The following is a 27,804-nucleotide window of genomic DNA, read 5'->3' on the forward strand; positions in this document are numbered from 1 at the left end:
GTTTTTTTTTTTTTTTTTTTTTTTTTCCTCCCAGAATACAAATGATAGTTACTGGCAGAGTGGCTCTGCTTTCTGAATGAAAAAGGCACCTTCAGTAGTTAGCTCCTGTAACAGTAAAAAAACATCACAGTTAGCACTTGAGAAGCCCCATTTCATCAAGGGTCTGGTTTCCCAAAAACAAGTTCAAACGAATTGAACAATTATTTTCCTTCATACTATGATTAGACTGATATTTTGCCCACGGAGTGTCACCCATGATGCAGTTTGTTCGATTACAATTGATCAGTATGACTTAAGTGGTAAATGGGAAGCCCTTAACTTGAATTGGTTCTGTAAATTATTATTACTTTCAAGGTTGCATGATCTAAGTGGTATTTTGTAGACATTTTCGTCCTGCCGTAATTAAACAACAAAAATATTTAGTACCTTTTTGTTTTGAAATAAAACAATTTCTGTAAATCACAAACAATGCCTCACTGATTTCCAGTACCAGAACAAAACACAAAGGTGTTTTCAGTTGGGTGGAGCAATGTACCACATTTGTTAAGATCATCAAAATGCATATAAATAAAAGACTCAAAAAAGAGCAAGAGGTCTGGTCCTCAGAAGAGATCCACATAGCCAGAGAATGAAAACATTTCTGTAGGTGCGTCGGAGCTTTAAAAATCCACAATTTTTAGCTCTGATGATATTTAATGGTTCCTAATTGATAAACACCGTTTGGGCTTATAATGATCATTTTTCTAATAAATTTTGCTAATAAATATTCCTTTCTTTCATATGTGCCAAGACAGAGCAACTGTTGCTAGTCTCAGATCCTTCAAATGTCCCAGAATACCAAATGTAGAAACGTACATTTAACTGCAAAAGAACTGCTAAATATGTGACAATGAGTATTTGCACTGAGAAATCAAGAGAAGCAAAGCACATTATTTTGTGTATATTTCCGCAATGATTCTTACTTTTGATAGTGGTGCTTGATAGCATTAGACAGTGAATTAAATTCCTTTACAGTCCATGATTATTGGACAGATTATGAGACAACAAATGAAGCTAAATACGAAAAATGATTAAGACGTACATCGAAAAAACAAGAACAACACAGATTAAACAACTGTTGCACAACTATCCAGTAACTGATCTTTCCCTCAAACTAAAAGACATTCACAGAAATGCTTTGAACCTTGCAGAGAACACAAAAACAGTTCAGAACAGGGGTACCAGAATCTTGGAAATTTCTGACATACATGTTAAGGCAAATATTAGCTTCATTCTCCCATTTTAAGCCATCATTAAGACAACACTTGTGAGTACAGCTACATTGATGCAAATTTCCAGAGAACACTGAAATCTGATCACTATTCCCTATTTCAGGCCACAGCTAATTAAGGTGAAATAAAACTACAGATTGTTTTTCCTCAAATGTAACTGAAATGAGTCTAAAAAGTCTAAAATGAACTGAAGTGGTTTGAACTGAGTGAGTGACCCACAGTCCCAACCTCCACATGGTTCAAACATGGGGCTATAAATTACACAGTCCAATTTTTTAAAAGGCATCTCTGTCACATTCAGCAGAATAACATCAAAGAGTAACACTCACTGAAATAAATTATTGTTATTCAACCAAATCCCATAAAAAAAACATTGACTTAAACCAAAAACAAAACAATAGTACATCAAAATGTGTGGACTAGGTTGATTACCCAGATAAATAGCCTAAGTTTTACAACTGCACGTAAAGTGAAAAGTTATGTTTCATAGAGCAACTTGTAGTCGTTCATCAACACTGTGACTACAGCATGATTACTGTATGTACTGTACAGTACAGTGTACACTGTATGTGAGTAAACCACTGTAACTTGAAAGCTTGAGAGATGTGAGAGTTGAAGTTTTATCATTATACAGTGAAAAGGCAGTTTGTGGTACTGTAGGCTACATGTGGATGAACTTGACACTATCTTGAAACCAGCTTTACTGTACTGTGAGGAGTGGTTTTGTGGCATTCCAGTATTACTTAGAAAAGAAACAGGACGTTGGCAGAAAGCTATGTGATAAAATCCTTATGATCAAAAAAACTGGTCCTAACCACAGATTCTGGGTGAAAACACAACGTAGCACGTTTTCAAACAACTCAGCATATAATGCATTAATCTTCATTTTGTGATTATTTTAGAAGAAACCTTTGTATGGTCTCAGTCCTGCAGAAATATAGGTTTTGTATGGATGATACATTTTGTCTAGCCTTCATGAGATGAAAATTGAATGAATTTGTCAGTTTGGATGTGGCCTGAAGAGAGATACACTTTTTGTAGCATGACCATATTACTGTCATTATGTAAGTGTATTATTGTAACTAATGAATAATTAATGTGATTGAATGTGTCAAAATTTGACTTTCTATCAGCAAAACGCAAATAAACAAATTCCTCTGTAAGTTAAATATATAGACTTTAGTAGCATTTGTTTCCCCTTAAGATTGATTGTACCATCAATTTTATACTTTATATAAATCAATGCTTTGTTAGTTCTGACAAGATAAAGGATAGAATAAAAATGCAATTAGGCAGGAAGGATCACATCTGTTTTGTATTTCAGAAAATGGACTTGGCTTTCACTGTGTCATCTGACCATTCTACAGCGGAACAAAACCAAGCCACTACAGCAATAATCATAGACGAAAACCATAGTGTTAAAGGGTAACGTCTGATCACGAGTCGGTGGTCTCAGCCCACTTTTGAAAAAGAATCTCAATCCTTGATTCCATTAACAGGATGAGTAAAGTGAAAAGTGTCTCAGCCCCTCCAGGACCCAGCTGGGCAGTCTTTGGGTCCATTAGGAGTCTTTTGGTCCAGTCATATTCCACCCTGCTGAGGGTAGAGGCCAGTTACTAGGAAAGTTCCTGTGCTTGGTCATAATCTGTGATCAGGCCTTTGATATGCGACAGTTTCTGATGGAGGTACTCGCATCGCTTCTTCTCTTCCCGATACCCAGGAAACTTCTAAAGAGAGAAAAGAAAAGGGGAACCAGTGAGTTTTGAGTAACACTCATTAAAATCCAACTCGATGGGCCTCATGAAAGAACATTTTTGTATTCTTATCATAAACCTCTCTTTGTTTTTTTCCAGGAGGTTTGCTGAAGTGTTTCATATTGGATTCAGTAGACCCTCTTAACTGCAAAAACTTCTTTATAAATTGCTTTTTTTCAACCCAATGAATGCCAGCCAATGGTGGCGTAGCTGCTCATAGGTGAGATTTGGCCGTTAGCATAATCACAGTCCCCGCATTGCTACAGTATACAATGCAAATTTACTCGTCTCAGTAGGCAAGTGATATAAGGGGGATTATACAACAGTACTATAGCTATTAAAGCTATGTCAAAAATGAAGCAGGAATGGACTGACAAACAAGGTGGTGATCCAGGCGACATGACATATTAGACGATCGTAGATTTGATTATGTTAAACTGTCAGGTGCTTTACGGAGGATGTTTCCCTGGACAGCAACCTACATATAAAACCTTGACTAAGGCAGAATTTTCTGAGCAACTACTTAACTGTTTACTCGGTTGTGCTAAAATACACATGCAAATAAAATCTAAAAGGAAAAGTTGTCTAACCTCAGTGAGCTGGCAAGCTATGATGCACATCACACTGATAAGCTGAATAGAATATTAATATTACATTTTATTTTATTTTACCTTTTCGGGAACATATGATTTCCACATTCATTAAGATTAAAGCATCATAATTGTCAGGTCGTCAAAGTATTTTTTGGAGAAGTGCAGACTATCTGTACATGACTGGTACGACAGGCCTGCATCACACCAGAAAATTGTAAATACAGGAAAAACTAGTAAACATGATACATTGTCTTAAATTCCTCATATGTGCCACATAAGAATGAATATTTTCATACGAGTGTTTCTTGCATGAGGCCCAGTGCATAGTGCTTTAAGTGTTACATGAAATTAGTTACAATTTAAACCATTCTTACTTTCTTATACTTTCTGTACTTTTGTAGTATTTGGTCCTCCATGAGCTGAAAAGGTTACAAAAGAAAAGGTGTTAGGGCGCCAAGAATCAGATCTGTTTTCTGTTTGGTGTTTTGGTAGAAACAGAGCAGCGGGTTTCTGGTCCAGACAGTACCTTGTACTCTTGTGTTCCCGGGGAGAGAGTGTTGATCTTTGAGCCCAACTGAACAAACATCTCTGTGATAGCCCCAATCCGGTCATGAAGAGCTCTGTATTCATCGTACTCTGCACAGAAGTCGTCCTTATACTGTTGACGCTGCTCCAGTGCTGTTATGGTGCTGTATTTTCTGAAAATACAAACATAATCCGTTTATTTAAAAGCAGAAGTGATTTTTAGAGGCCAAGTTTGCCTCCCTGGTCATTCCAGTAGATGGCACTGCAGATCGATGGAGTTAGAGGTCTGACACGTCACTGATTTAACAGCATGATGTGTCGACCAGATGTCTAAATGTAAGACCTAAGATCTTTATTTTTCAAAGTCGTTCTCAGTGACACTTTGTGACAGCTTATTTAGACAAGTTTTATTTCCCTTCTATTAATGTGAATGTTTTGAAGCTGAACTTAACCCTTTAGGGACAAGTTTCTATTCTCAGCAACAGTGGGTTGGACTCTGAAACCTAAACTCCTCAGTGGCAGATGGTATCAACAACGACTTATGTGGTTCCACTGATGTTGGGGCAATTATATGGAATTCATTCCTGACTCACACATCCATTTAGAATCTGGGAATATAACATTTGGACAGTCAGGGACATGATATGTATTTAATCTTACATTAAATAGTCAGGCAGTTCCTCTGCTGAGGTTCGACTGACAGGTGTTTTCTCTCCCTCATGGTCTGTAGATAGGAAAAACACACATGCAGAGAAGGGAAGGTTAAAGCAATCAGCCAATGCAAATGTGATAATGTGCCCATCATATCAAGGCTGATGGAATCATTTATCACTGTCTCCGATAAGAGATCTGATCCAAGGCAAGCAGTGACGTCAGCAGCCCAGAGTAGGAGGCAATACTGCCTGCTGACGCGCTCGACCGTAGGTCACCCAGCTGTTCCACAGTCAATCATCAACAGACTAGAGCTGGGAGTAAGGACTGGAGGGCGGAGAAAGTGTTACACTTCTAACAACACTCACTGCACTCTCAAATGAAAATATATGAATTGCTCTTTGCAGGCTTCTCGTGGGCTTACTCTATAATTCAACCCTGAGGATTTTTTTTCCTTTTAGTTGAATGAAAGCTGATAATCTTAATGGCCTGAACAAATAATATAAAACAGTTTCATGACAGCATAATAAGATACATGAAGTGTGACAAAACTTTTAAGGGAAGACAGTTTTCTAATTTTAATGCCATTTACCTTTGAGATTTTCTTGGTTCTGCTTCAGGTCTGGACTGGTCTCTATCCAGTCTTGTTTTAAGCGTTCTCGTTCCTTGTCTTTGTGCTTTTTGGACCTCTTTTTTTTATGTTGGCCATTGGTGAACTGTTGGTCCGTGCAAATTGAGTTATCAGTGTGTGGGAGCTTTGGGCTGGGAGCAGTAAGAGCTGGCTCTGTCCTATCCAGTTTGGGAATAGCAGATGACCCGCTGAGTTTGTGCGGCGAGTACAGACCATTTGGGCTCCTCTGGAGATGATTGTTGGTTTTGTCGAACTCCATTTTGATCTGTACACTAGAGTTTCCGTGACTGGAGGAGCTACGAGACCCATTGGTGCTGTATTCTCCATGAGAAGGCGACTGCAGAGGCAAACACTGGTCTAATAGTCTTTGTTTTTTGGGGGTTTGACAGTTGGATGGGTCCGAGTGCAATGGTCGTTTCTAGAGAGAAAAAAAAACAAAACAAAGTGATTGACTGGCCTTCAGGTTTTGGATGAACTAGTGCAAGTTACATGAGATTTGCCAAAAGTGCTTTTAGCATATGCATAAGAATTACACTCAAGCAATAATTCAATATTTTGGGAAATATGTTTATTGGCTTTCCTGCTGAGATGAGAAGACTGATACCACTCGTATGTCTGTAAGGAAAAAATGTACTTGGAGCCAGCAGCCGGTTAGCTTATCTTAGCACAACTACTGAAAACAGGGGAAACAGCTAGCCTGGCTGTGTCCAGAGGTAACAAAATCCAAAACCTGCAGTGTAAAAATTACAATTCAACGTTATACGGGTCTATATTTCTTGGCCAGTACTAGTAACTTCACGGAGTCTCTGTTGGTTGTTGACAACCCGTCCCAGCCAAGAAATAGCGTGGCACATAGCATGTTAAACTAGGCTAACTAGTTCCAGCTACATATTTACCACACAAGACATGAGAGTGGCATAAATCTTTTCCATCTCGCTCTTGGCAAAAAAGCAAATAATATATTTCTCTGAATGTCAAACTATTCTTTTAATTCCAGTCAGAGCTGTATTTCGTCTCAGGCAACTCAATGTAATTACAAAAAGATATAACAGAAAAATACTTCCTGTAATGTCTATCTGCAAAAAGGAAATACCTTATCTATTCTCAGTAGAAGTAGGGGAAAATAGAATTCATTCAGGGTGAATAATTACCACAGAGAGATTCTTGGCAGGACTGAGTTGTGAAGGAGAGTTCCCGGGAGTTTTGTGGAATGAATGGTTGGACTGGGGACTCTTCAACTGGCTACTGTGGAGTGGCTGAAGTTTCCTGAAGAAAGATTAAGAACACAGTACCTTCAGTTGGACATGAACTGTGAGGTAAATGGTCTGTAAAGCTAAACAGGAAAAGGCAGTATATAGGTCATTAAGTTTGCTTTGGTAGGTTTATGAGCAAGTGGATGAGCAATTATCATTAATTATGATGCAGGCTCCAGAAAAAATACATAGATAGCAGCTTTAGCAGAAGAAAGAATGATTGACAATACAAAATGTTTTTGACGTAATCAAAGGTTTTTGTGTGTTTCTGTGGTATGTTTTGTTTTGTGTCTCTGGTGATACAATCTACAGGAGGCAACCACAAAGACTGAACACAGTCCAGGGAGCAGAACAATAGCAGCAGATTTAACCTCTGTAGGACCAAACCCTCTTCTCCGTTAATCTGCTTCCTACAGCTCCTTCCTCAAAGAGACGCCACTACAAAAGGACGCCCCCCCCCAGTGGATTCATGCAGCCCTCTTGATCATTTGGTCAGTGTGAGTGGAGTTCAGGTCCATTAAACATTAACATCAGTGAGTAAATGACAGTAGAAAGAGAGCCTGAATAAGAGGATGATTTAATTTTTCACTGTAAGCTTTTTACACTTAGCAGGGATGGTGAACAGAAGGTCTCTGCAATCAGCCAAGGGGACTTTCACTTTTTCCAAAACACTCATGAAGCACATGGCCTGCATGTTTACTGGCAAGCAGTGTAAACGTATGAGGGGAGGAAGCTCACCCCGAAAAGCTCAGCCTTGCTATTCTGAACCTTCCATGCTAATGCCATTTGGCAACATGGTGCAGGGAATATTTTCCTCTGCTTTGATGTGTCCATTAAGAGATTCATCAGTACAGAAGACTTCTATGTTAATTCAGTGGCCTTTCTGTATAAACGCCAGCACTGTCACAACACATCCATCCCTTAGTCTTTTCTGCATTATCTGCCTAAACGGAACTCTAAAAGTCTAAAAGAAATTTTAAGCAATAGTTTGACAATTTGGGAAATATGCTTATTTGCCTTCTTGCCAGGAGTTAAATGAAAAGATTGATACTACTCTCATTTCTGTACTGTAAATATAGGGTTACAGCAAGCAGGTGATTAGCTTAGCACAAAGACTGGAAACATGGAGAAACAGCTAGCCTGGCTCTGTCTGAAGGTAACAAAATCTTGTACCAGCACCCCTGAAGCTTATGTATTAACATCCTAAAATTCTGCTGATTGCCTCATGGTGATGACAAGACTTTCAGAAGTTGCTGCTCCCAGCCAAGAAATTGCCTGGCAATTAACCCCCATAAAATGACGAACTGTCACTTTTGCACTTTGGTTTTTGTACAGATTAAACCAACGAGATATAGCGCTTTAATTATTTTTATCTTGAGAGGTGCTGGTAGGTGGATTTTGTTACTTTTGGACAGAGCCAGGCTAGCTGTTTCCCTCTGTTTCAAGTCTTTACGCTAAGCTAAGCTAACTTACTGCTGGTGGTAGCTTTATACTTTCCTCACCTAACTCAGGGAGCTAATAGGTGTATTTCCCAAAAAGGTGAACTATTACTTAAAAAAAAAAAATAAAGATAACATTTTGTTATACATTTTGAAGTCTTATCAATGGAACAAAACAAAAACCATTTTATAGTATTATGTCTAGCTTAATAACCACCTGATCAGGAGCCTATGGATGAGTTGCTTTTCCTCTTCTAAATATCCAGGCCAGTCTCTCTGGACGTGTCTGTAGAGCTCATCCTTCAGAGAGTAGCTGTGGTCTTTAGGGTTCAGTTTACCAACCTGAAGCACAGACAGCACACAGTGTTAATACATCAATAGAAAGAGGGCAGAATACAACAGGAAAAGAAGCCTGCTCAGGTCATAAAAGCACCAAACTGTGTTAACCTGCAATGCCGTAATTCCACCTTATATCTAAATAAAACAAGACCTGTTTGTGATTCGGTGGGTCTATATTGTTTCCCTGGTAAACAGTTTAACCCTGCCCTTATATAACGTAATCCTACTGATACAAATCTCCCCAAACCAACCACTTTCAATTCTGAAAGTAGCCAGATCCCAGCTGGAGACACCCCACCCCTCTCCTGTCAAAACACAATCTTCTCCTCCAAAGATAATTAAAGCACAGCCCTAATTACAGCTACCAGCGGCAGCACAGTCCCCATTTAATGATTGCAGTGGGACACTCAAACATTGTGAACACAGGAAATATGCCTGAAATAAACTTACTTACTTCACCATTTTAGAGAAGAGTTTTAGAGCTGTATAGCAGTAGTCTGTACATTAGTATCATTAGCAAAATGGCAAGTTATAAACCTCATTTATGTTCGCAGTTTGAAATCCTTGTCCTGATATCAAGTGATGCTAAAAGCAGCTAAATTTGTATTTATCACACTAACATTCTGGTATTTTCCTTTACTTGTTGCTTCTAAGGATATAAGTTTTTGGTCGACCATGTGTTTACATAGCAATGTGCCAGATGTCTCACCTCATCCAGTACTGAGGTCAGGTCAGTCTTGTCCTTTGGACTGGCCCGCTCCCTCTCCAACCACAGTAGCAGCTCAGGTTTCCTATAGGGCTTTAAGGCCAGGAGATGAATGATGCGATCCCTCAAGGGCCGGTGTGCCACGGGGCTGGGAACCAGGCTCCTCTTGTTGCTGGGGGAGTGCTTGTTGCTGCTATCTGAGCCTGATACCAGACCCTGCTTCCTCTGGACCTTCACGCACTTACCTGAGATCAAAATGAAGGGAGACACAGTAGAGTTTCAACAAGACTCTTCTGGAAGATGTGGGCAGGTTTATTCTGTCAGTGATAGTGGATCAGAAAGTTATCAAAGCAGTAATCTAAAGCTGTTTTTGAATGGCAATACAGTCGCTACCCTACACAAAACTAAAGAAGAGCAGAGAGATAATAACTGATCTGATAACAGAATTCACATATGTTGACAGTATCCTGTAATAGCACAGCTGACATATCATTCCTAATCCAGTCCTCAGGCCAGTTATTCAAATCACACACTGATTTTGAAAGACAGGCCTACACATGAGAGACAACCTAATACATTTTTATCTTTCTATATATCTCTATTGTCATGCAATCTGTTTATGCAAATGCAACAGATGCAGTATGTGCAGCACTTTCAGCCAAATCTAAAACAGCAATTTACACACATACAGTAAATACCTTGAACATGGTACTGTGCTTATGCACAGAGGCTGTGTTGCTGCAAGTTGAGAACAGTGAAAGGGGTTGACAGTAGGGTTAGCCTACTGCTGAGTAAACAGGAGCATGGAAACTAAAGCAGCTAACACAGAGAGGCCCTTTCTTCCTGGTGCAGCACTAATTCACTTGGACCCAGCCAGGCAGTACTTATAGATATCTGCAGACTGTAATCTCATTACAATTTTAAGCCATAATTTAGACGTTGCTATAGGTCGAAGACTGACAGGACTTTCACACAGACAACATGGCAGACTTATCATATGTATCCAGGGCATTTTACAGGACAGTAATACTTTCCTACTATTTTCACTTTCTAAAAGTAACTCTAGACATCAGTTTTAGCAATATACAGCATTCTTTGTAAGATTCAAAAGGAGTCTCTTTTAAATCTGCGGTGCAAAATACAGCAGTCTTGCAGGAGCTATTTTTCAACATCTACCTTGAACTAGGTCATGAAGATTTTGGGCAAATATCCTTCCTGCACTGAAACAGCTTGTACTGCCACATTTCAAACAAGCAGCAACTAGAGCCATTGTTTGACGGTAATAAATTAGAGCAGCTTTAGGGAAATTTAACTCAAGGCAGTTTTTGGAATGATATTTCCCATGGTGACAGTGACATCGTACTTAGGATAAATGACATGCTTTAAAGTAATGTGGGCGTATTTATGAGCAATGACCAAACACTTAAAATAGCAACTGTTTGCCATAATGTATCAATATTACAGAGGAAAAATAATTATAAACACTAAAATGACTTTATAAATTATGTGAATTTATTTTCAAAAGCAATTTGTACAACATCACGTGAGTACAAATTGTCACTGCTGCCTTTCCACTGAATGCAACTGAACTTTGACTGACATTTTTATGATGAGTATAGCATTACTCAACCTTAAAGACAGTCAGTTACAACAAAAAAACAGTGTGCTTTTTACTGCAGTTTTTATACTGTGATGCATAACCTATTTAGTATTTCACTCTCTTGTGCCCAGGAGAAGGTAAAGACAGCTTGACATCTTGAAAACAATGTGCAAGTGAAGCGGGATATCTGTAAACTTCTGCATGTTTCCAAGCAGGATCTCTCATGTCTTTTCCATCATTTATTAGATGCATACACATGCCAGATATGTTAAATGTATTTTGTAAAAGCCTTAGAAAAGCCTCTTAGAGAGTATTTCTGCAGCAAATCATGGCATGCACTGGCTAAAAACAGGTTCTGGCAGCTGGCTTCTACAGCAATTACCCTAAACATTATGTTGTAGCAATGGACTAAACAACATTTTTCAATTGTTAAAATATAATCTACACAAGCTTTTAAACTCATTGGACCTCTAAATGTCACAAGGCCTCATGGGTAGATTGTTTGTTTATAAGGATGCAGCATGGTCAATTTAATCAACAGTGCCTCTAAAACCACGGCTCTGGCAAGGAGAAGACCATGAATAAAGAAAATTAATTGCAAGAATGAAATCCTGTATGTCAGGCCCAGATTACTCCAGGTTAAGTGTGGCCTCTTCTTTAGATGGTATTTAGAAATATTTTATCAAATGAAAATGAATTAAATTCCAGTCAGTGCATATTAGGCAAAACTTCATCAGTGTGAGACTTGTTAGCACATAATGGTGCTAGCAGGCAAGCTGGCATAGTGCCTCAACAATCTGGTTAAAATGAAAGGAAAATTACAAGAAAGAGAGGCAAGCCTCTCGCATGAATAATTGCAACGCAGCACTTTGATCAATTATGTGATAACTTCCACGCCATATGGCAGTTATCAGCAGGATGACATGGTGAGAGGCAATGGTTTAGAAGCTTTCTGGATAAATGAAAACTCTGTTTATCTGTCCTTGATTCCTACGTGCTTGAAGACTAAAACTGAGGCTTGAAGATACATCAGAATCCAGTTACAGCCATTAAGCAAAAGCTTACTTGGCCCAGGCTTGATCTCAATTGCTGAGCGGCTCCAGATGTCCTTCTCCACCTGAGACATGCGCTCCCTGGTTGTTTGGTAGGAGTCGTCTGTGGCACAAACTGTGATCTTGTCCTGAATGCTACCCTGGCCCTCCAGGTGATCCCTGCCCTCCCTGTTTGGAGGACAGAGGAGAAGAGAGAAGGCTTAAGAGTTTAAGCTTTCAAATTCTCTGACTTGGCTCAATTAACTGGCCGACAGTAGAGATTATTGCTGATTATTGCTGTCCTACATTGATATGTGGTGTTGTCTGACACAAATATAACTGGTTGTGCAACTTGTGCTTGCATACAAATTCTAGTCCTGTTTCATAAAACTTAATTCTTAACTACAAGTGTGCAGTTATAAAGGCTAAAAGATTCCTGTAGAAATAAAGCAGCTCTAATGTAACCCTTTAACCAACCATTTGGCACTGCATACCCACCAACACTACCTCTCTGTTCTCAATTATTAGTGGTCACACCTCTGAGGTCAGTCATAGCATTACAGCCTTTGGGTGTTATTGTAATCTTGTTTGAATATAGCCTGACAGTGGTACTGTCTGATGTTGTAGTATTGAAGAGAGAGGCCCCTGTTTGGTAAAGCCCTCTGGTCTCAGTCTCACACCAAATTTACTACAAATTCAATTTGTGGTCGACTGTGGAAGGACTTATGTGTGCTGCTTACCCTGAGACGTACTGGTGAATACAGTCGAAGCTGGACTGAGGCTTGTCTTTGCTGTCACTGGATAGGTAGAAGGAGAAGACTCTGAATCCCTCAGGAGACTCAGGGGTCGGTGCTGGGATCTTTATGTACTATTTAAGACAAATAAAGAAATAGAAAGCATGAAATGATAATAAACATTGTTTAGAAGTATGAGATATTTAGAATAAAAAGTAAAAATAAACACCAAGCAAGTTCTCAATTTGTATTTACAAAACCCAAGTCATGAGGATTTTTAACCTGTAACAGTTTTACAGTGTTGTTGCATGCTTGAGTGTATCTGCTAGCATTGGTAATTTGAGTGATGTGTTATGTAATAAAGATGTTTTCTCTTTCCCAGATGTAGCCTGATCTGATTATATGTAATCTCAAAGTGGAAAAACACTGGGTAAAATAAATCAACATGAGCAACATCTTCCGTTGAAACTGATGAGGGCAATCTTGGGTTGCTGGTTTTTGTTTTTTCACGCAATAAATGTGACCTAAATAATCTCCCACTTGGGCCAATCACAAAGGCTCTACGGGACCTCCCAGGTCAGGGATGATGACCTGTAGCCAGTCATGGGAGGAGCCTGTCTGAAAGGCAAAACAAAACAATAGTAAAGCGGACAGCTTTTTCACTTGGGTGATAACCTCTCCTGTCACAGACTGTCCATGTCTCCCTAGCAACACACAAGCCAACAGGGTGAAATCTATCTCTGTCAGAAACCTGTTACATAAAATGACCCAAAAACCTACTTCCACTAAAAGGACAGTTCAACATAGAAAGTCATTAACCAACAGGTAATATGTCCTTTAAAACACATTCGGCAGTTTCTCTCTTCTTCACTGCCTGCAGCTGTGTTTCAGCCTGAAAATGGACTGGACAGTTTACTTTTGTTGATAGAATGTCCTAGATTCAGCTGAACCTCAATGATTATCCCCCATCCTTTAAAAGCATGAATACGTGATTACTGAAGAGCTCAAAGTTTTCCTCTTTACGTCTTCTTTTTATAGCAGACCTTGTGGTACCACCTCAGGCCAAAGCATACAGGCATTTTTAACTGCAGGTCTGAAGAAAAACAAACGTCAGTCAGACGGATTTGAAGCTGCCTCTTTAGTTATCAGTTGTTGGTGATTGATTATAAGCTGACTGGCTGAGAGCACAGTGCCCCTGGCAGATGTGGCAGGCAGGACTATAGCTGTCACAAATGCCCAGTCATGCAGCAAAGCCATAAGCAGTTTTTTTTTTTTTTTTAGCAGCACGGAGCCAATGAACAGCTTCTCTCCTTGACACCCCTCCTCCTCTTCTAAAACCCAACGCATGCCATTCACCCTACCCCCATCAGCCTCCAGCTTTCCTTCATGTGCACAAGCCCACCCATGTCAACACAAAACGAAAAGCAGCCCACAAGGCCATGGGCACTTGAGGCACACAGCTGACCATTAATTCTGCCCTATTTATGTCTGACCATTCACGTGAAGTGGTAAAGCAGTTCTGCATATGTCTGCTTTGGGTTTTATGCTAATTAGGAACAATCAACCTAAAAAGCATCAAAGTGAGCAGGGACTAGAGGGGAAACATGTCCTCAGGACCTGTTCTTAAAATCATAAAGTAGTAGCTGCCTTGACCAAAATTACACGCAACAAGTCACTAAGATGGGGTTACTGATGTAGATAAAGGCATGCAGAGGAACTGCATTTGAATTTGTTTTTAAAATGAGAGTCGTCCTCAACAAAAGCTAGCTTCCAATAAAATGAGGGTGCACATTTAGACATTTAGAATTGCAATGGTGCCACCACGTCTCATCTTTCAGTCGATGGCAGCAGTATGACCCCTTTCCAGCCATGCATTACTTTTGCCTGTCACCCCCACCCATGCCACCGTGCACACTTCACATTCAGATTCTAATCAATGTCACTCAGGTCAGACTGTTCAGAGGTCGCCCCCGTTTTATTCACAGCTTCCTTCTCAAGCTTCATAACCATATGTCATTTAACCCATTAGCTCCCAGTCCCTGACTCCTGAAGGAGAGCCTCTCTGTCTATCTGTGGGTTCAGAAACTTAGCCTTTAAAGTGCTGCACAAAAACAGCTCAAAATCTTGAAGATTGATGTGTGCATGATAAATACGAAGCTAAATCCAGTTAGCTTACCTTAGTACAAAGACTGGAAACAAGGGGGAAAAGCTAGCCAGGCTCTGTCTGAAGCTAACAAAATCCATTAAAGCTTACTGTTTACATCTCATTTTTTTAATTCATACAAAACTAAAATGTACAAAGTACTATGTCTTTTAGTAAAGCACTTATGTAAACATCCCTGCAGAGGCATCTGATTTGCAGTAAAAGTTATGCTGTGTCCCTTCTGATAAACAGCGAGAGATTGACTATTATGAGATAAGAGTCGATGCTAAAACGTAGTGTAACAGTATTAAGAAGAGTCATTAAGTCAACAAAATGAGTCAGTACTGTGATAATATCCATCTGAAGTTTGCTAACATTAGCAATTATTAGTCACCATAAGGTACTGGTCACACCAGACCAAATAAGGCTGTAGCTGCACATGCTTGCTAATGACTTAAACTTTTCATTCAAGAGGGAGAAAGTGTTATCTCAAAAGTTGCTAAAAGTTGGTCAAAACAATTAAACAAGGCAGGAAAAATTGAGTGAAATGTCAGGATTTTGCGGTAAAATCTGTAATGTTTTAAATGATATATCATTATTATATTTTATCTCTGATTTTGGTGAAGCAATGTTGTGTACTTGAGTTTGAGAATCTTTTCTTACTCTGCTATTGAGTCTCCGGTTGACAGTGCCAACGCTTTGTATCTGAGTCAATTCAGTTAATATCCACAGTCATGTTATGCAGTCAGTCGTTGTCATTTTCACAGCAAACCAACAAGAAGAAGCAACTCAACAACTTTGCCGTAATCTTAAAAACCAGAAGGTTACAGATCACAGCTCTAAACAGGGACTGCAGAATACACTAATCAATTTATACAAAGTGGCCTGTTTCTTCATCATCCCACCAAGCCTGATGAAATTAACTCTGAGTCTTGATGTGCTTAGTTAGTGACACAACTTGTGCCAACAGGTCTGTGATCCTGAAGCTGCTGTCAGTCAAGTAGTAGGTGTAGATTTACATAGAGACGCTGAGTCATATACATATCCGTACGGAGCTTTGGTCTGATCCCCTGAGGCTGTGTGTGAGTGTGTGTTGCTGTCGTCTTTTTTTTTTTTTTTTGAGGCAGGGGAAGCCTCACGCTCTCAGAGGTCACATGCAGGGAATGAGTTCAAATACCCCGAGTTACACCGTTACTGACAGTTTAGGCCTCTCCAGAAAGAGGCGTTTATCAGTAAAACTCTGTTATGTACAATCATCAATGAACAAACACATATAGAAAAAGAGAAACTGAACACACAATAGTCAATGTGAGTAAAATGGTAATTGAATCGCAAATAGTACACATAGGGCAATTTTTAAAGTTCTCAGATTGGCCAACAGATTGGCCAACAGAGTAATAATAAAATATGGCTCCAGTAGTCCCAGGTCAAGGACTGGTGAGTCATGTATACACATCCATGTAACAGCTCTGGCTACATGACTCTGGTAGGGATGTGCGCAATTAGCCGACTAAATGATTAACGTTGCTACCCTTGCTAGTCGGCACTAGAAGTACTTGTCGGTTAAACTGATTATTAATATTTTATTACTGTACAATGTCGGTTAGCTGTTGCGTCTAGGATGTCACGCAGCTGCTAGCCACTAGTTGGGGCTGCATCCCTGACAGACGGCAGCCCCACGCTTCCCTGCGCTAATGCTCCGAAGTTGTAAACCAACAATGTTTTCTTACTTTTAGATTAGTCAAATAGCCTAATTTAAATTTCCGTTTAACCGACAGGGAAGTAAGTCGTTGGGATCATCCCTAGACTCCACCAGACTGCATGTATTTTGATATTTATGTTTTCAGTTATATTTAAATCTTGTATGTATGTATGTAATGACATGTAATTTGAAGTTGGTATTCCTTCAGAAGAAATTACTAATAATTATGGAAATAACTATTAAATTGGTATTATTTGTCCAGTTCGGAATGATGGGAAGAATTCATTCAATTGCTTATGCTGCATTGTATTCTAATTATGATTGTGGGAGTCTTTTAATCTGATGAGTAATTAATCAAAGAAAAGCTTAAAGGGGCAATAAATGCGTTTTTTATTTTTATTTTTTAATTTTTTGGCTTTATCATTATGAAGTTAATGTTGATTGCACAATGTAATGGCTATAATAATGACATCATTGGTATTTAGATTGGTTCTCTTTAAGCCTTGCTTTCACTATGCAATTCTGTCTGTCACAGGGTACGAAATCTCCTGGGAAAATGAAGGCTCAATTTACGGCACAAAGGAAGTGCGTCTGCCATTGTGTAACCAAAACGGGAAAAGGATAGCATTATTGTTTTAGCTATCAGTCGCTTTCCCCAGGTAGCAGAAATGGCAGACGGTGTAACAACCAGACTAACTGTGGAAACACTACCCGGTAAAAGAAAAAGAGCCCTGTTGTTGGAGAAGGCAAAGAAGACAAAGAGGGAGAGTGATAGAAACCAAGGTTAAACAAGAGTGAACCTTGGACAGACATTCACTTGATGGAGAGAGCTCAGAGACTTGAGAGGGTTCAAAACTGACATTCAGTTGCCATTATTTCTACTGGATGTTTTACTCTGCCTTTATCATAGCACTGAAAATAGAAATTGATCCGGTCTTTGCAACAGCGGTGCCAACACTAATACCACTTGGAAATGCTGTTTGGGGGGGTTGTCTGTTTCCACTTTAATGGGATATTATCAGAGTGCACTGTAACATTTCTCAGTTTAATGAAATTGAGCAGCTTCACAAACACACAGATTCTCATTATCATGATATGAGTTAAGACAATGGACAGTTATAGTCAGAGCAACCACATGGCATCAGAACAGCAATCCTTAGCACCTTCTCAGTGGAACCCCCCCCCCAAGGAGCATCCAGGCTGATACAATAACTGCCTCTGTGGCCTTGGCCCAGCCACATCTGCTAATCCAAGCCCTGTGTGTTTGGAGATGTCAAATAGTTTCAAGCTGCTGTAAGGTGTGAACTGGACTGGAACAGAAAATCTTGGCAGGGGGCTCAGCATTTGAACAAGGACAAAAGGCACTATCAGTGATGTCCTTGTAAAACTTCATCTTTAATTCCCTGAGCATCTTTAAACTGCTCATCTTTGATGAGGTTAAACAGAGTTCTTAACCCTGCTCTTTGGTGAGGAAGGAGATATACCTTCAGTAAAGAGATCTACTTTTTCCCCAGTCCTGTGTGCTTTTTGCAAGCCAAACATCTGCTGGGAATGATGAGACGATAGTTTCTCTCTCTGTCTGTCTTTCTTTGCTCTGCAGACGAAAGAGAGAAGGCAAGGTTCCCAGTTCTGGTATTTGTCATGGCAGCACTGAGATGGGAATGGGCGCCTGGATATGTGATTTATTCTGAAATCTTTGCCTCCTGCCCCTGTCGGTACTGACACTAGTTACCATTGTCTTCTCATCTGAGCCTATCCAGCCATAGCTGCTCTGTGAGCTGCCCATCTTTTGTTCTAGCTTCTTCCCCCACAAAGCTGAGTGCAATGGCCTGTCGGCCCGCCTGGATTATTCATGAACAGCAGGGACGTGTGGCTGTGTGTTGTTGGGGGTAAAGGGAGGGATTGGGGGTTTGGGTGTGTGTGTATGGAGGGGAGGGGGGTTGGCGGTGGCTCCCGGTAGAGGGACTGCATGAGGGATGGTCCTAAATAGTCTTCCTTAGGAATGTGCAACTCAGTAGAGAAGAGGGGGTAGAATCCCGTCTGGACTGATCCCAGCACTGTATTTGTTCCTGATTCACTCCTTATTTAGGTTGATGTGTAAGTGCAAATTTGAGCTCATACATCATATAATGGACTCTACAAGTTGAGGCTTTGGTCTGACAGTACAAATCGTCCAACTGTCAGCTGTGTTTCAGTGTCAAAGGCAGTCAAGCAAGTGAAGTGGAGTTGACAAACCGTTTCTCAGAGAAACGCAGGGGTCAGATTAATTTTTTCCCATCCACTGTCCTCAAGCTTTGTACCATATGATCTACAATTCCACTGTGACTCATTTGTTAAAAACAAAGTGCATGACATCACCTCTTAGGGTTTAAATCATGCTTTCAGTGAGCCAGGATGGATGTGGTGGTTCCTGTGCTTGAGGATCTATTCATTGAGGGGGGTTGGTAGAGACAGGAAAAGCAAAATAAGGGGGGTGGGGACTGACGGGAGTTAGTGTGGGGATATGGGGATGGGCAACTGTCGAGCATCCCCCAAGGTACTGCCTGTTATGCCAAGCAGAATCAGTCCTTTTCCAAGAAGCTGGGGCTAATCTGTCAACCTTAACAAACACTCTCCTTCCTCCCATCCCTAACACCCCCAACCCTCTTTACTTTAGGTGGCTTCCTCTTCCTACACAGAGGGATGGAGACATAACTAAAAAGAATACAGCTATATTGTATTGAAGTGGTATGCCACTTTTTTTTCTCATTACAGTATGTAAACTAAAAGTTTTTTAAATCAGTTAGACATGCTCAGACTGTGTTTTTCTGTAAATGTATTGCCCCCTCTATGCCTTTCCTAATTTGCATTTGATGGTGACAGTGTTTGGAAGTTAGGAAATTCCCTTTACATGCTGGTTATTAAACCCTGGGATACACTAACACTAGTAATGTTTCTGTTGTTGATTCCTAGCTGTTGCACTGGAGCAACCCAACAAACCATTCGGAGCTCTGCACTCTCATGCTTGCTCCGGACTTTTTTCTCCACGCAAGCAAGCAGTCTGTAATCCTTTAACAATTCACAGATTGTGCGTTGGAAAGTATGTCCAAACCTGATTAACTTCCAGGGAAACTTGGAGAAAGAAGGGAAAATCTAAAACATGCATTGATATGTGATGTGCAAAATCAGGGTTCACGGACTGGGGAGGGGTAAGCCAAATAACACAATGAACCTGTTTGAACTGTCAAACACATGCAACTTTCAGGTGTAAGAAAGGACAGGGATCATTGAGTCTGAGTTTTTATATGTGCAATTGTATCGGTGGTGTTCATGAAAAACATGATGAGCAAATTCAATTTAAAACTTTCAAAATATTCTTGCCTTGTCAACATCTAGGCACATTATTCTTGATTCCTTTGACTTGTTTATTTTATTATAGAGGAACCATAGAGAAAACTGTTTTAAAAATCTAGTGAAAATAGTCATTCTTGTCCAGTGTGTACCTTCCACCAACATACTAAGAAGGAATACATGAAGCTGTTAAATCTCTCTGTCTTCATGTTAAACAATAACTCTCTGATGTTGGTTTCAAGCTCTTGGGTTTAGGCTTTAAAGACTCCTCACTGCTGTACACAGAAACACTGCCTGTGTTTACTTGCAGTGTGTGTGTTGCTCATATCCTGTTGTACTGCATTTTTAAATCCAAGAAAAAAAATGTTGGTGATAAGACTCCTCAGAGGCCAGTGCCAACACCGTATGAAATATTTCCTTATTATCAACTTTGGTCTACCTTTACAATACCAAATGACTTATTGGATAAATTAATAATCAACAGTTTTGTACAGTGTGATTGTAACATTTATAAAAGGTCCTTTAAATGCCAATGTCCTTATAATCATTTAAATCTATAAAGGTCTTAATGATTTGAACATCTTTAGTTTGTGAAATGAGGCTTAATTCTCTTAAAAGATTTATAAGATTTTGCTGAAATTAAACCTGTTTTTCTAAAAAAAAAAAAAAGTGAGAAAATTGGAAAATGTTTTAATAATATATAGCTACAGACTTTTCTGAGAGTGCAATAAACAGGAAAACCAACGATTTCCTTTTTGCAATCCATTGCCTTTCATTTATCTACATGCTAATATTTCAGATAATTCTTTAAGATGAATTGTTCAAGGTATTGCATGCTGGCTTTGGGGATATTGAACCTATAATTTATCGATCAATCAAACATTTTTTAAATCTGCAATATTCCCTCAGTCTCTTTTCACAGCAGCCCGTGCTGTTATTGTGAGGTTTTCTCACTGCTATTGTCAGTTTCCCAGGGTGGCGCTTACATCTTTATTCCTAATGGTTCCAGATTAGCGTGGAATGTAAATAACCAACATAAAACCATAACAAGAACACAAACCTCTGTATGTGTTTCACTGCGTTTCTACTCCTGACCAATTAACATTTTTATATCCTTACTGTACATAGTGCCGTCTTTGGTCATATTGCCTGCTCAGATTGTCCCATTGATTTCTGATCATTTACAGCACCCCTGTAACCGTAAAATACTCTTAAAACTGCCACAGTCACCTCGGCATCCTTTTGAGATCCCTTGTTTGAAGCTAAAGAGCACAATGATTACAGAGGAGCTAACTAAAGAAAAGTCTTTTAACTTTAGGATCTCATGAGGCTTGCTCCTAAAATACACTGTACGATCTAAAAATCGTAAGGCCGAGAGCCTCTGTATAAACACTGTGGGCCTCAGACGAGCAAAGAACACACAGACTTTTGCCTCGCTTAACACATCTGGATGAATAGAGCGGCGTGTGCCCTTTCAGAAACACGTGGGACAATTCTCCCTCTCACTGCTATGCCACTGGGAGAGGAGAGCTCTCAAACCACATTCCTGTTATTGTTATTCTAATTAGCTTCCAGAAAAAAAGAGAGGAGTAAAAAAAATGATGTGCATGCATGCATGCATACACACTTGCACAGTGCAAAAGCTTATTTGCAGTGCGAGCAGGAGGCGAAGCAAAGCGATGTGGTGGCGGGGGTAGAGTCGGAGCAGCCGTGTGTGAGATAGAGGCCCTGATGTCTCCTAAGGATTCAGCCAAGGCATGGGGTGAAATGGCACAATAATCAAGAGGGCAGGCGGGAGGGAGCCGAGGGGAAGCTCAGCCTTCACACACAGTCGTCATGAGAATATCTTTAAGAGCATCTCTACATTCCCCTTTCACCCTTTATGTGACAGCTGTGCACATAAAACAGACAGAGCCATAAACAAAAACAATTACACTGGCAACTGCAATTCAACATTTATGAACTGAGGAGGAAAGGAAACCGATGTCACACCTGACACAGCACCGCATACAGCATTCAAATATAATGTCCGTGTTTACTATGAAAATATTACACCCATAAAATTTATATTCAGCCGTACAAAAAAAAAAAATCAAACCACTCAACGGTATGCCACAATTTTGCAATGCAATAAGTTACGGTGATCACTAACCACAGAAGTGTAACTGAAACAATCAACAAATAGAAGTATGTGAAGTATGTGCTTTTAAATAACAAGCAGAGTTTTAGTTAAGTGGATAAAACACATTATCAAATCAATACATGCCCTACACTATGAATTTCATAAATAAGAACTAACACAAGTTTCATTTCTCACTAAATATATATAGATCATGCCAACAAGCAGGCGGCGTTGCCAGCACTAAAGGAAAATAAGCACTACGATGTGAAATTCCAGGCCATGGGAACCCAGACCAGCTGAATATATTCCTTAATCCCCTCTGATGATTTCAAAGTAATCCAGAATCGAATTTCTTTTCAGTTTAGAGCTTCTACAAAACGTGAGAAGAGTATCTTTCTACTTCTCCTATTTCTTTACAGTTGCATCACCATCTACACTAATAAAAATTTTCTTTCACTGCTCCAGATGGTGGTTGTTGATCAAACCCTTTAGCTCACTTTCCACATCCAGCTTTAAATCACTTTTTACTCTGTTTAGATGAATAAAATTAGAATTTGGCGGGATTCAGAAGCAGAATTTTTTAAATTTGTAAATTTTACAGCTGCCCTTGGACACTAGTTTCAGAGGAATCTGAGAGCTTGTGTCTTTCGTTGCATGATTACTAGCCTGGCAGAAAATTTTACAATAGTAGGGCTTAATGCCGCAGGGTCAGAGAGAAAGGCAGCTGAAAACCTCAGCGTGCTATTTCTCGATAGGAGCCCTGCCCCCTGATACTGCTGAGCCCTGGAGTGATGCCAGGACAGTGATTTGAAGAATTCCTCTGGTTTTTGTGGCCCTGGAAGTGCCCCTTTACAGGAAATCTCATGTGAGCCAGCGAGAACAAAGATCAGAAAGAAGCAGTCGTGGCTTCTGTGATCAGGCTCTACAGCTGGCAACTGTCAGTGGACACAAACCTCCTAACTCGCTACATATGACCTCTTGAACCTCATGCTGCTTTTGGGGAAGGGATGAGCTACAGCAAGCACTTATTCAGCAAATAAAAAATAGGGGAATACCTGCATCTGTAATGCTGTGACCCTCCAACCTGGAGGCTACGATACCGGTTATCCCCTCAGTCTGTTGTATGCCAGATTGCCATATTCACCAACATCCTCCCCCCACTAACGGCTTAATCTGGCCTCCCCCGCCACCAATGGTTGCAGCTACCTCATTAATGCCCAGTCGTCCAGCTCGGGGACTGTTGTCAGAGGGGGAGGGAGACCATGCTCAAATTCTGCAAAGCAATTTGAATATGTAATGTGCCAGCCGAGATATAATCACCAAATCCAATTCAGTGATTAAAGCACACTTAAATTGCACTCACTTAACATTGCTTCACAGAAAGACTCTTATAAGCAGGTTAATCTGCGGTTCGTCTCACAGATGTTTCATTACATGTTTACATAGATTATTTGTGTTTTGGATATTTTTTTTCACCTTTTCCTTGATAAAAATTCCACCGCTCCTGTATCATTCCTGTATTTCAAGTCTTTCATGTCTGCACAGACACAGCAGGCATGGAGACACAGGGGCTCCCTGGGGTTCGCCAATCCCCCTACCTCCTCCCCCTCACTGAACAAAGCCTCCCTAGTTGTGAGCCTGACCCAGTAACCTGGCTAGCAGCCTGGGGGTATAGCGTACCCTGTCTTAGGGCTTCCAGGGCCCGTGTGAGCACAGACGGCCAGCATTTGTGTACAGTCACTTTCGTCAATGCAATCGGCTCTTGCAGGGATTAGAACAGCTCCTTTTAGACAGGGCTGATTGTGTGGTAAATGTGAGGTAGCCTAGCAGGCAGAGCCAGGGAAGGTGGAATAGTGGCCAGGCTAATCTGGCTGGACACAGGCATCTCTCTTTACAGCGGCTTCACAGAAATGCCCTATTTGCTTTCAATGCCAAATGTTTTGTAGACTATGTAAATCGTCTCTGTACATTAAAACCCGTAACTGGTTTTAATTGAGCAAATTAATGACACCTTTCCCTCAGGATATGGGCTCTGGCACATTAACAGCCAGCCACGTTCTCCATGTGGATCACTGCATCTTTCAGTTTTGATGTTCTAAGAAATAAACGACCGAATGGCAGTGAAATCATCCCGATATTTGGAAAGGCACAAGGCCGACCTCTTCTTGGATGCATGCAGGTGCTTAAGAATCAAATAAGATGTGCACAGGAACTGTCACAAGTGCGCTCCACAGCAAATCAGAACTAATTAGAGCATTCAATTTCGGAGGCATTAGGGAGAGTATGCAAAACATCTTACCCCCTGGCTCCCCTTGAAGCAAATCGCTGGCTGATTTGATAGCGATGCCTGAGGAGAGAGAGGAAAAAAGAAGAAACTGGTCACTGATTCAGAAAACGTGTTGACGTTTAATCTAATGGACTCATACATTACGAGTGAAAATAAATTGCCATTGTTCCAGCTCTGCACAGTGGATTTTTCCAGGTAACAGCGTTCTGGCTTGGTTAGACAAAGCTTGGTGAACTTTCCTCATTAAATTCCAAAACACCATGATTGCCATTTCCCATCAGGCTTTGCCCTGATGAATTACTGTCATATTTCTATATAATCGAGTCTACAGTTCAGGGGTTTCTGGACCTAATCTGCAGGGAAATGTGTGTGATTAATTGAGCTGTAGCCTATAGAAAATTTATGTCAGGTAGTTAGCTGACCATGTTTGTGTGTATGTGGGTTTCGGGCGATTTTTTTTTTTTTTTTTTTTTTTTTTTTTTAAACAATGAAATTAATACAGGCTGAAACAAATCCCAGAAGAAAGACAAAGCTCCTTCTGAAACCACTTCTATTTCTTTAAAAAGGTACTTTTTGTAAACCCACGGTGCTGTGGTTTGTATAATCTGGACTGCTCTCCAAGACCACAGTATACCTGGCTTAAGATCACAAACATCATATTGCCCCCCCCCTTACTAATAAAGAAATATCAATATCATAAAGAGTGTCTGCCTTTGAGGCAACATGATACATGGTTAATAGGTAGAGACTATAATCCGTATAGTACAGCTGTGCTCGTGATTGACAGCGCTCTTAATTTATTATTAATGGTTTTGGGAAATGTCTTCCCTATCGAGGGGTATTGCTGTGATTTTCTTCATCATCCGTTAGCTTTTAATATTGAATGGAATGATAAATATTAAAGCACATAATGTTTGTAACATATTACATATACAGCCGTAGGGCTAAATCCAACTTGTTAAAGGTCTCAGTCATTTTTAAGAGGGTTTCTAATAAGTGGAGAAAAAAAGCACCTGATTTTTTGTACAATAATTTAAAATATGAAGTGTTTATTATTTTGGAGCATTCACTAGAGCTGAAACAATTAGTTGATTAACTTGTAACCCTTTCTAATAAGGCACCCTTGATTGAAGATTTATAAACTATAAGTAGTAGCTTTATAAATGTCAATGATCATTTACTAATACTTAGTAGACTAGTGATGAGCCATTAAAAAGAATTTCTGCAGACCTAATGACTTATTAGAAAGAAACCCATGAGTGTTAATTAATGGATTACTAAATTTTTTGACTGCATTATCACAAAATAGAAAGGGTAAACATCAGTCAAAGGGATTTTTTTTTACAACTTGGCAACCAAAAAGTTTTTATAAATGGCTAATAACTGATCTGTAAGGCATTAGTAAATGATTTATTAACCATTTAAAAAAAACCATTAGTTACATTTAAAAACCAGTATTCCAGTTTAGAAAGTGGTACAGGTTAATTGATTAGCCCATCAACACAAACTTTATATGCAACTCTTTTTTTAGAATTTTTAAAGTAATTTTTTATGCAAAAGTGTCATGAATTCACTGGTTCCGATTTTCTTAGACATCTATGATAGCAAATTGACTGTCTCTGGTTTTAGGACTGTTGGTTGGACAAAATGAGGCATTTGAAGACATCACCTTTGGCTTTGGGAACATGTGACTGGGGCAATTTATCTATCTATTATTTTACTCGATAATTTCTAGAGCTGACACTATTAGTCGATCAGACAGAGATTTATGTGGCAACTATTTTGAATATCAATTAATTGTTTAAGTCTTATTGATGTCTTTTAAAACAGTAGGGTAAGTTGAACATCTTTCGGGTCTGGGTAACTGGGAGTTGAGGAAGCTTTCAGTATTTTCTGACATTTTATGGACCAAAACCAAAATCATTTGATTACTTGAGAAAATAATGGGCAGATAGATCGATAGTTGCAGCCCTAATATGATCAGCTGTACAATAATTTGACTACACACACGTGAGTCTTTTTATTCTAGGTTTCCCAAGCCTCTCTCCTCACCCACAACATAATCTAATAACAGACACTCTTTCAGGTTGAAGTTCCTGAGGGCAAACTCTTCCACGCCGCAGTCCAGCAGTCTCAAACAGTATTTTCTGAGGTGCTCTTTGACTTGCAAAACTTTTGCAGTAACCTCTGCTGCCTGCCTGCCTGCCTGCCTGCCTGCCTGCTTGCCTGCTTGCTTTGGCCTGGAGGAAGCTGTCAGGCTGTGTGAGCTCTGGAGTTTACGCTGCTTCACAGACCAATGAGCTCCGGAGCTGGGCGGGCTTCCAGGCGTGTAAAGGGCAAAAAACAATAATACACCAGAGCCGAGCAACAACTTGCCGAGCCCTGCCACCGAGCACAATGCTTACTCCACAGCTGAACCGCCGACTCCCACATCCAGATCGAGTTCTGCTATGGCCCGAGACTGTGGCGCACACGTTTTGTACACTTATTTGTTTTGACGGCTCTGGGGGAAGAAAAGAACTCAACCAAATGAGCCTCCTACTGCAGTCATAACTGCGTCTTATCAAGCATTGCTGTGGGAAAGACATTTGGATAGACTAAATGATCTCGGTCTGATCTAATGGACCATAAAAGCAATAAAACAGTCTCCCGATTCAGCAGAGTCGAATAATTTGCTTGATAGCTTGTTCATTAATTTATCCCCGAGAGCAAAACGAGCCGGGGGGGAAAAAAATGGCCTTTTTTTTTTTTTTTTTTTTTTTTAAACATTTAATGACTGACAATCGTCTGTGTTCGCCAATAATCTTAAAAATGAATTTCATGTGTAATGTATCTATAGAAGAAAGGGATGAAACAGCAGGCTTTTAAAGATCCAGGGCATAATCACAAACCTCTGTCATGCGAGAACTTTAATAGCTTTTGGTTTTTTCGGGAAATTGCGCTCTTTGGTAAACAAGCAGACGTGCGCAATTTAAAATAGCCCGGGTTTCTCCTTTTTCTGATCAAAACAAATTTACTCGGGGCTTACGAGGATAATTCAATGAAATCCCTTCGTTCACCGGAGTCTATCAAATTGCCTGTTGTGATGACAATAAATCAAGCTTAGCCTGCCTTCTACTGTAACAGAGCCAGAACAAACCAGCACAGCCTACATTTATCAGCCACCAACGCTTTTGTCGATGAGATCTGAGCAGTCCACGACCCACTAAAGTATCGAAACTTTACTTCTTTTTTTTTTCTCTTTCTTTTTCCTTTTTCCTCCTAAAAGCAGGAACCAGCCTCGTTTTCAGTGGGAACTGTGCAGTTCCCGGAGTTTGGAGGCGATAAGCGAAAAGAAAATATAGATGAGAAAAGACGCACACGCTCCAAAGTTGAACCCGGTAGTTTTTGCTTACCTTCAGGTTTTGGTAGGCCTCCAGGGTCCGGATGGCGGTGTCAGTGAGTTTGACGTGATAGAGAGTTTGATTCGGGGTGTTTTTGTTGATTTTGCCACAGGAGAGCCCATACCGATGCTCCTGTCTCAGCGCTGCCATTTCTACAACTGAAGACTATTGGTGACATTCAGCCTGAAACGTCACGGAGGAGAGAAGCGTGTGGGCGGGGCTAACACACACACACACACACACACACACACACACACACACACATACACGCACGCACAGAAGCTTAAAGTACAAAGTAAAGAAACTACTT

General features: G+C 40.1%; 2 protein-coding genes across 3 annotated transcripts in view; one reads left to right on the forward strand and one right to left on the reverse strand.

Moving 5' to 3' along the window:
• Positions 1-26: 26 nt before the first annotated feature.
• On the reverse strand, positions 27-27,664 carry LOC120793369 (RNA polymerase II elongation factor ELL). Of its 2 annotated transcripts, XM_040133378.1 has the most exons (12): positions 27,507-27,664; positions 24,124-24,171; positions 12,534-12,661; positions 11,828-11,982; positions 9,166-9,407; positions 8,335-8,459; positions 6,577-6,691; positions 5,387-5,843; positions 4,804-4,867; positions 4,145-4,316; positions 3,993-4,037; positions 27-2,998 (listed from the first exon to the last, which is right to left on the reverse strand). In XM_040133378.1, exons 1-12 carry the CDS (start codon positions 27,642-27,644, stop codon positions 2,888-2,890), a joined length of 1,800 nt encoding a protein of 599 aa, XP_039989312.1. In that variant the 5' UTR covers positions 27,645-27,664; the 3' UTR covers positions 27-2,887. The 2 variants fall into 2 exon arrangements, with proteins under 2 accessions (XP_039989312.1, XP_039989314.1); XM_040133380.1 differs by lacking the exon at positions 24,124-24,171.
• Positions 27,623-27,804, forward strand: part of fkbp16 (FKBP prolyl isomerase 16) — a 32,008-nt gene continuing 31,826 nt past the window's right edge. Inside the window, exon 1 of the mRNA XM_040133381.1 lies at positions 27,623-27,704. The gene's annotated coding sequence lies outside the window, so the exon portion shown is untranslated. The remainder of the gene's footprint in view (positions 27,705-27,804) is intronic.

Source organism: Xiphias gladius, chromosome 8 (assembly GCF_016859285.1).
Source record: "Xiphias gladius isolate SHS-SW01 ecotype Sanya breed wild chromosome 8, ASM1685928v1, whole genome shotgun sequence".
Taxonomy (NCBI): domain Eukaryota; kingdom Metazoa; phylum Chordata; class Actinopteri; order Istiophoriformes; family Xiphiidae; genus Xiphias; species Xiphias gladius.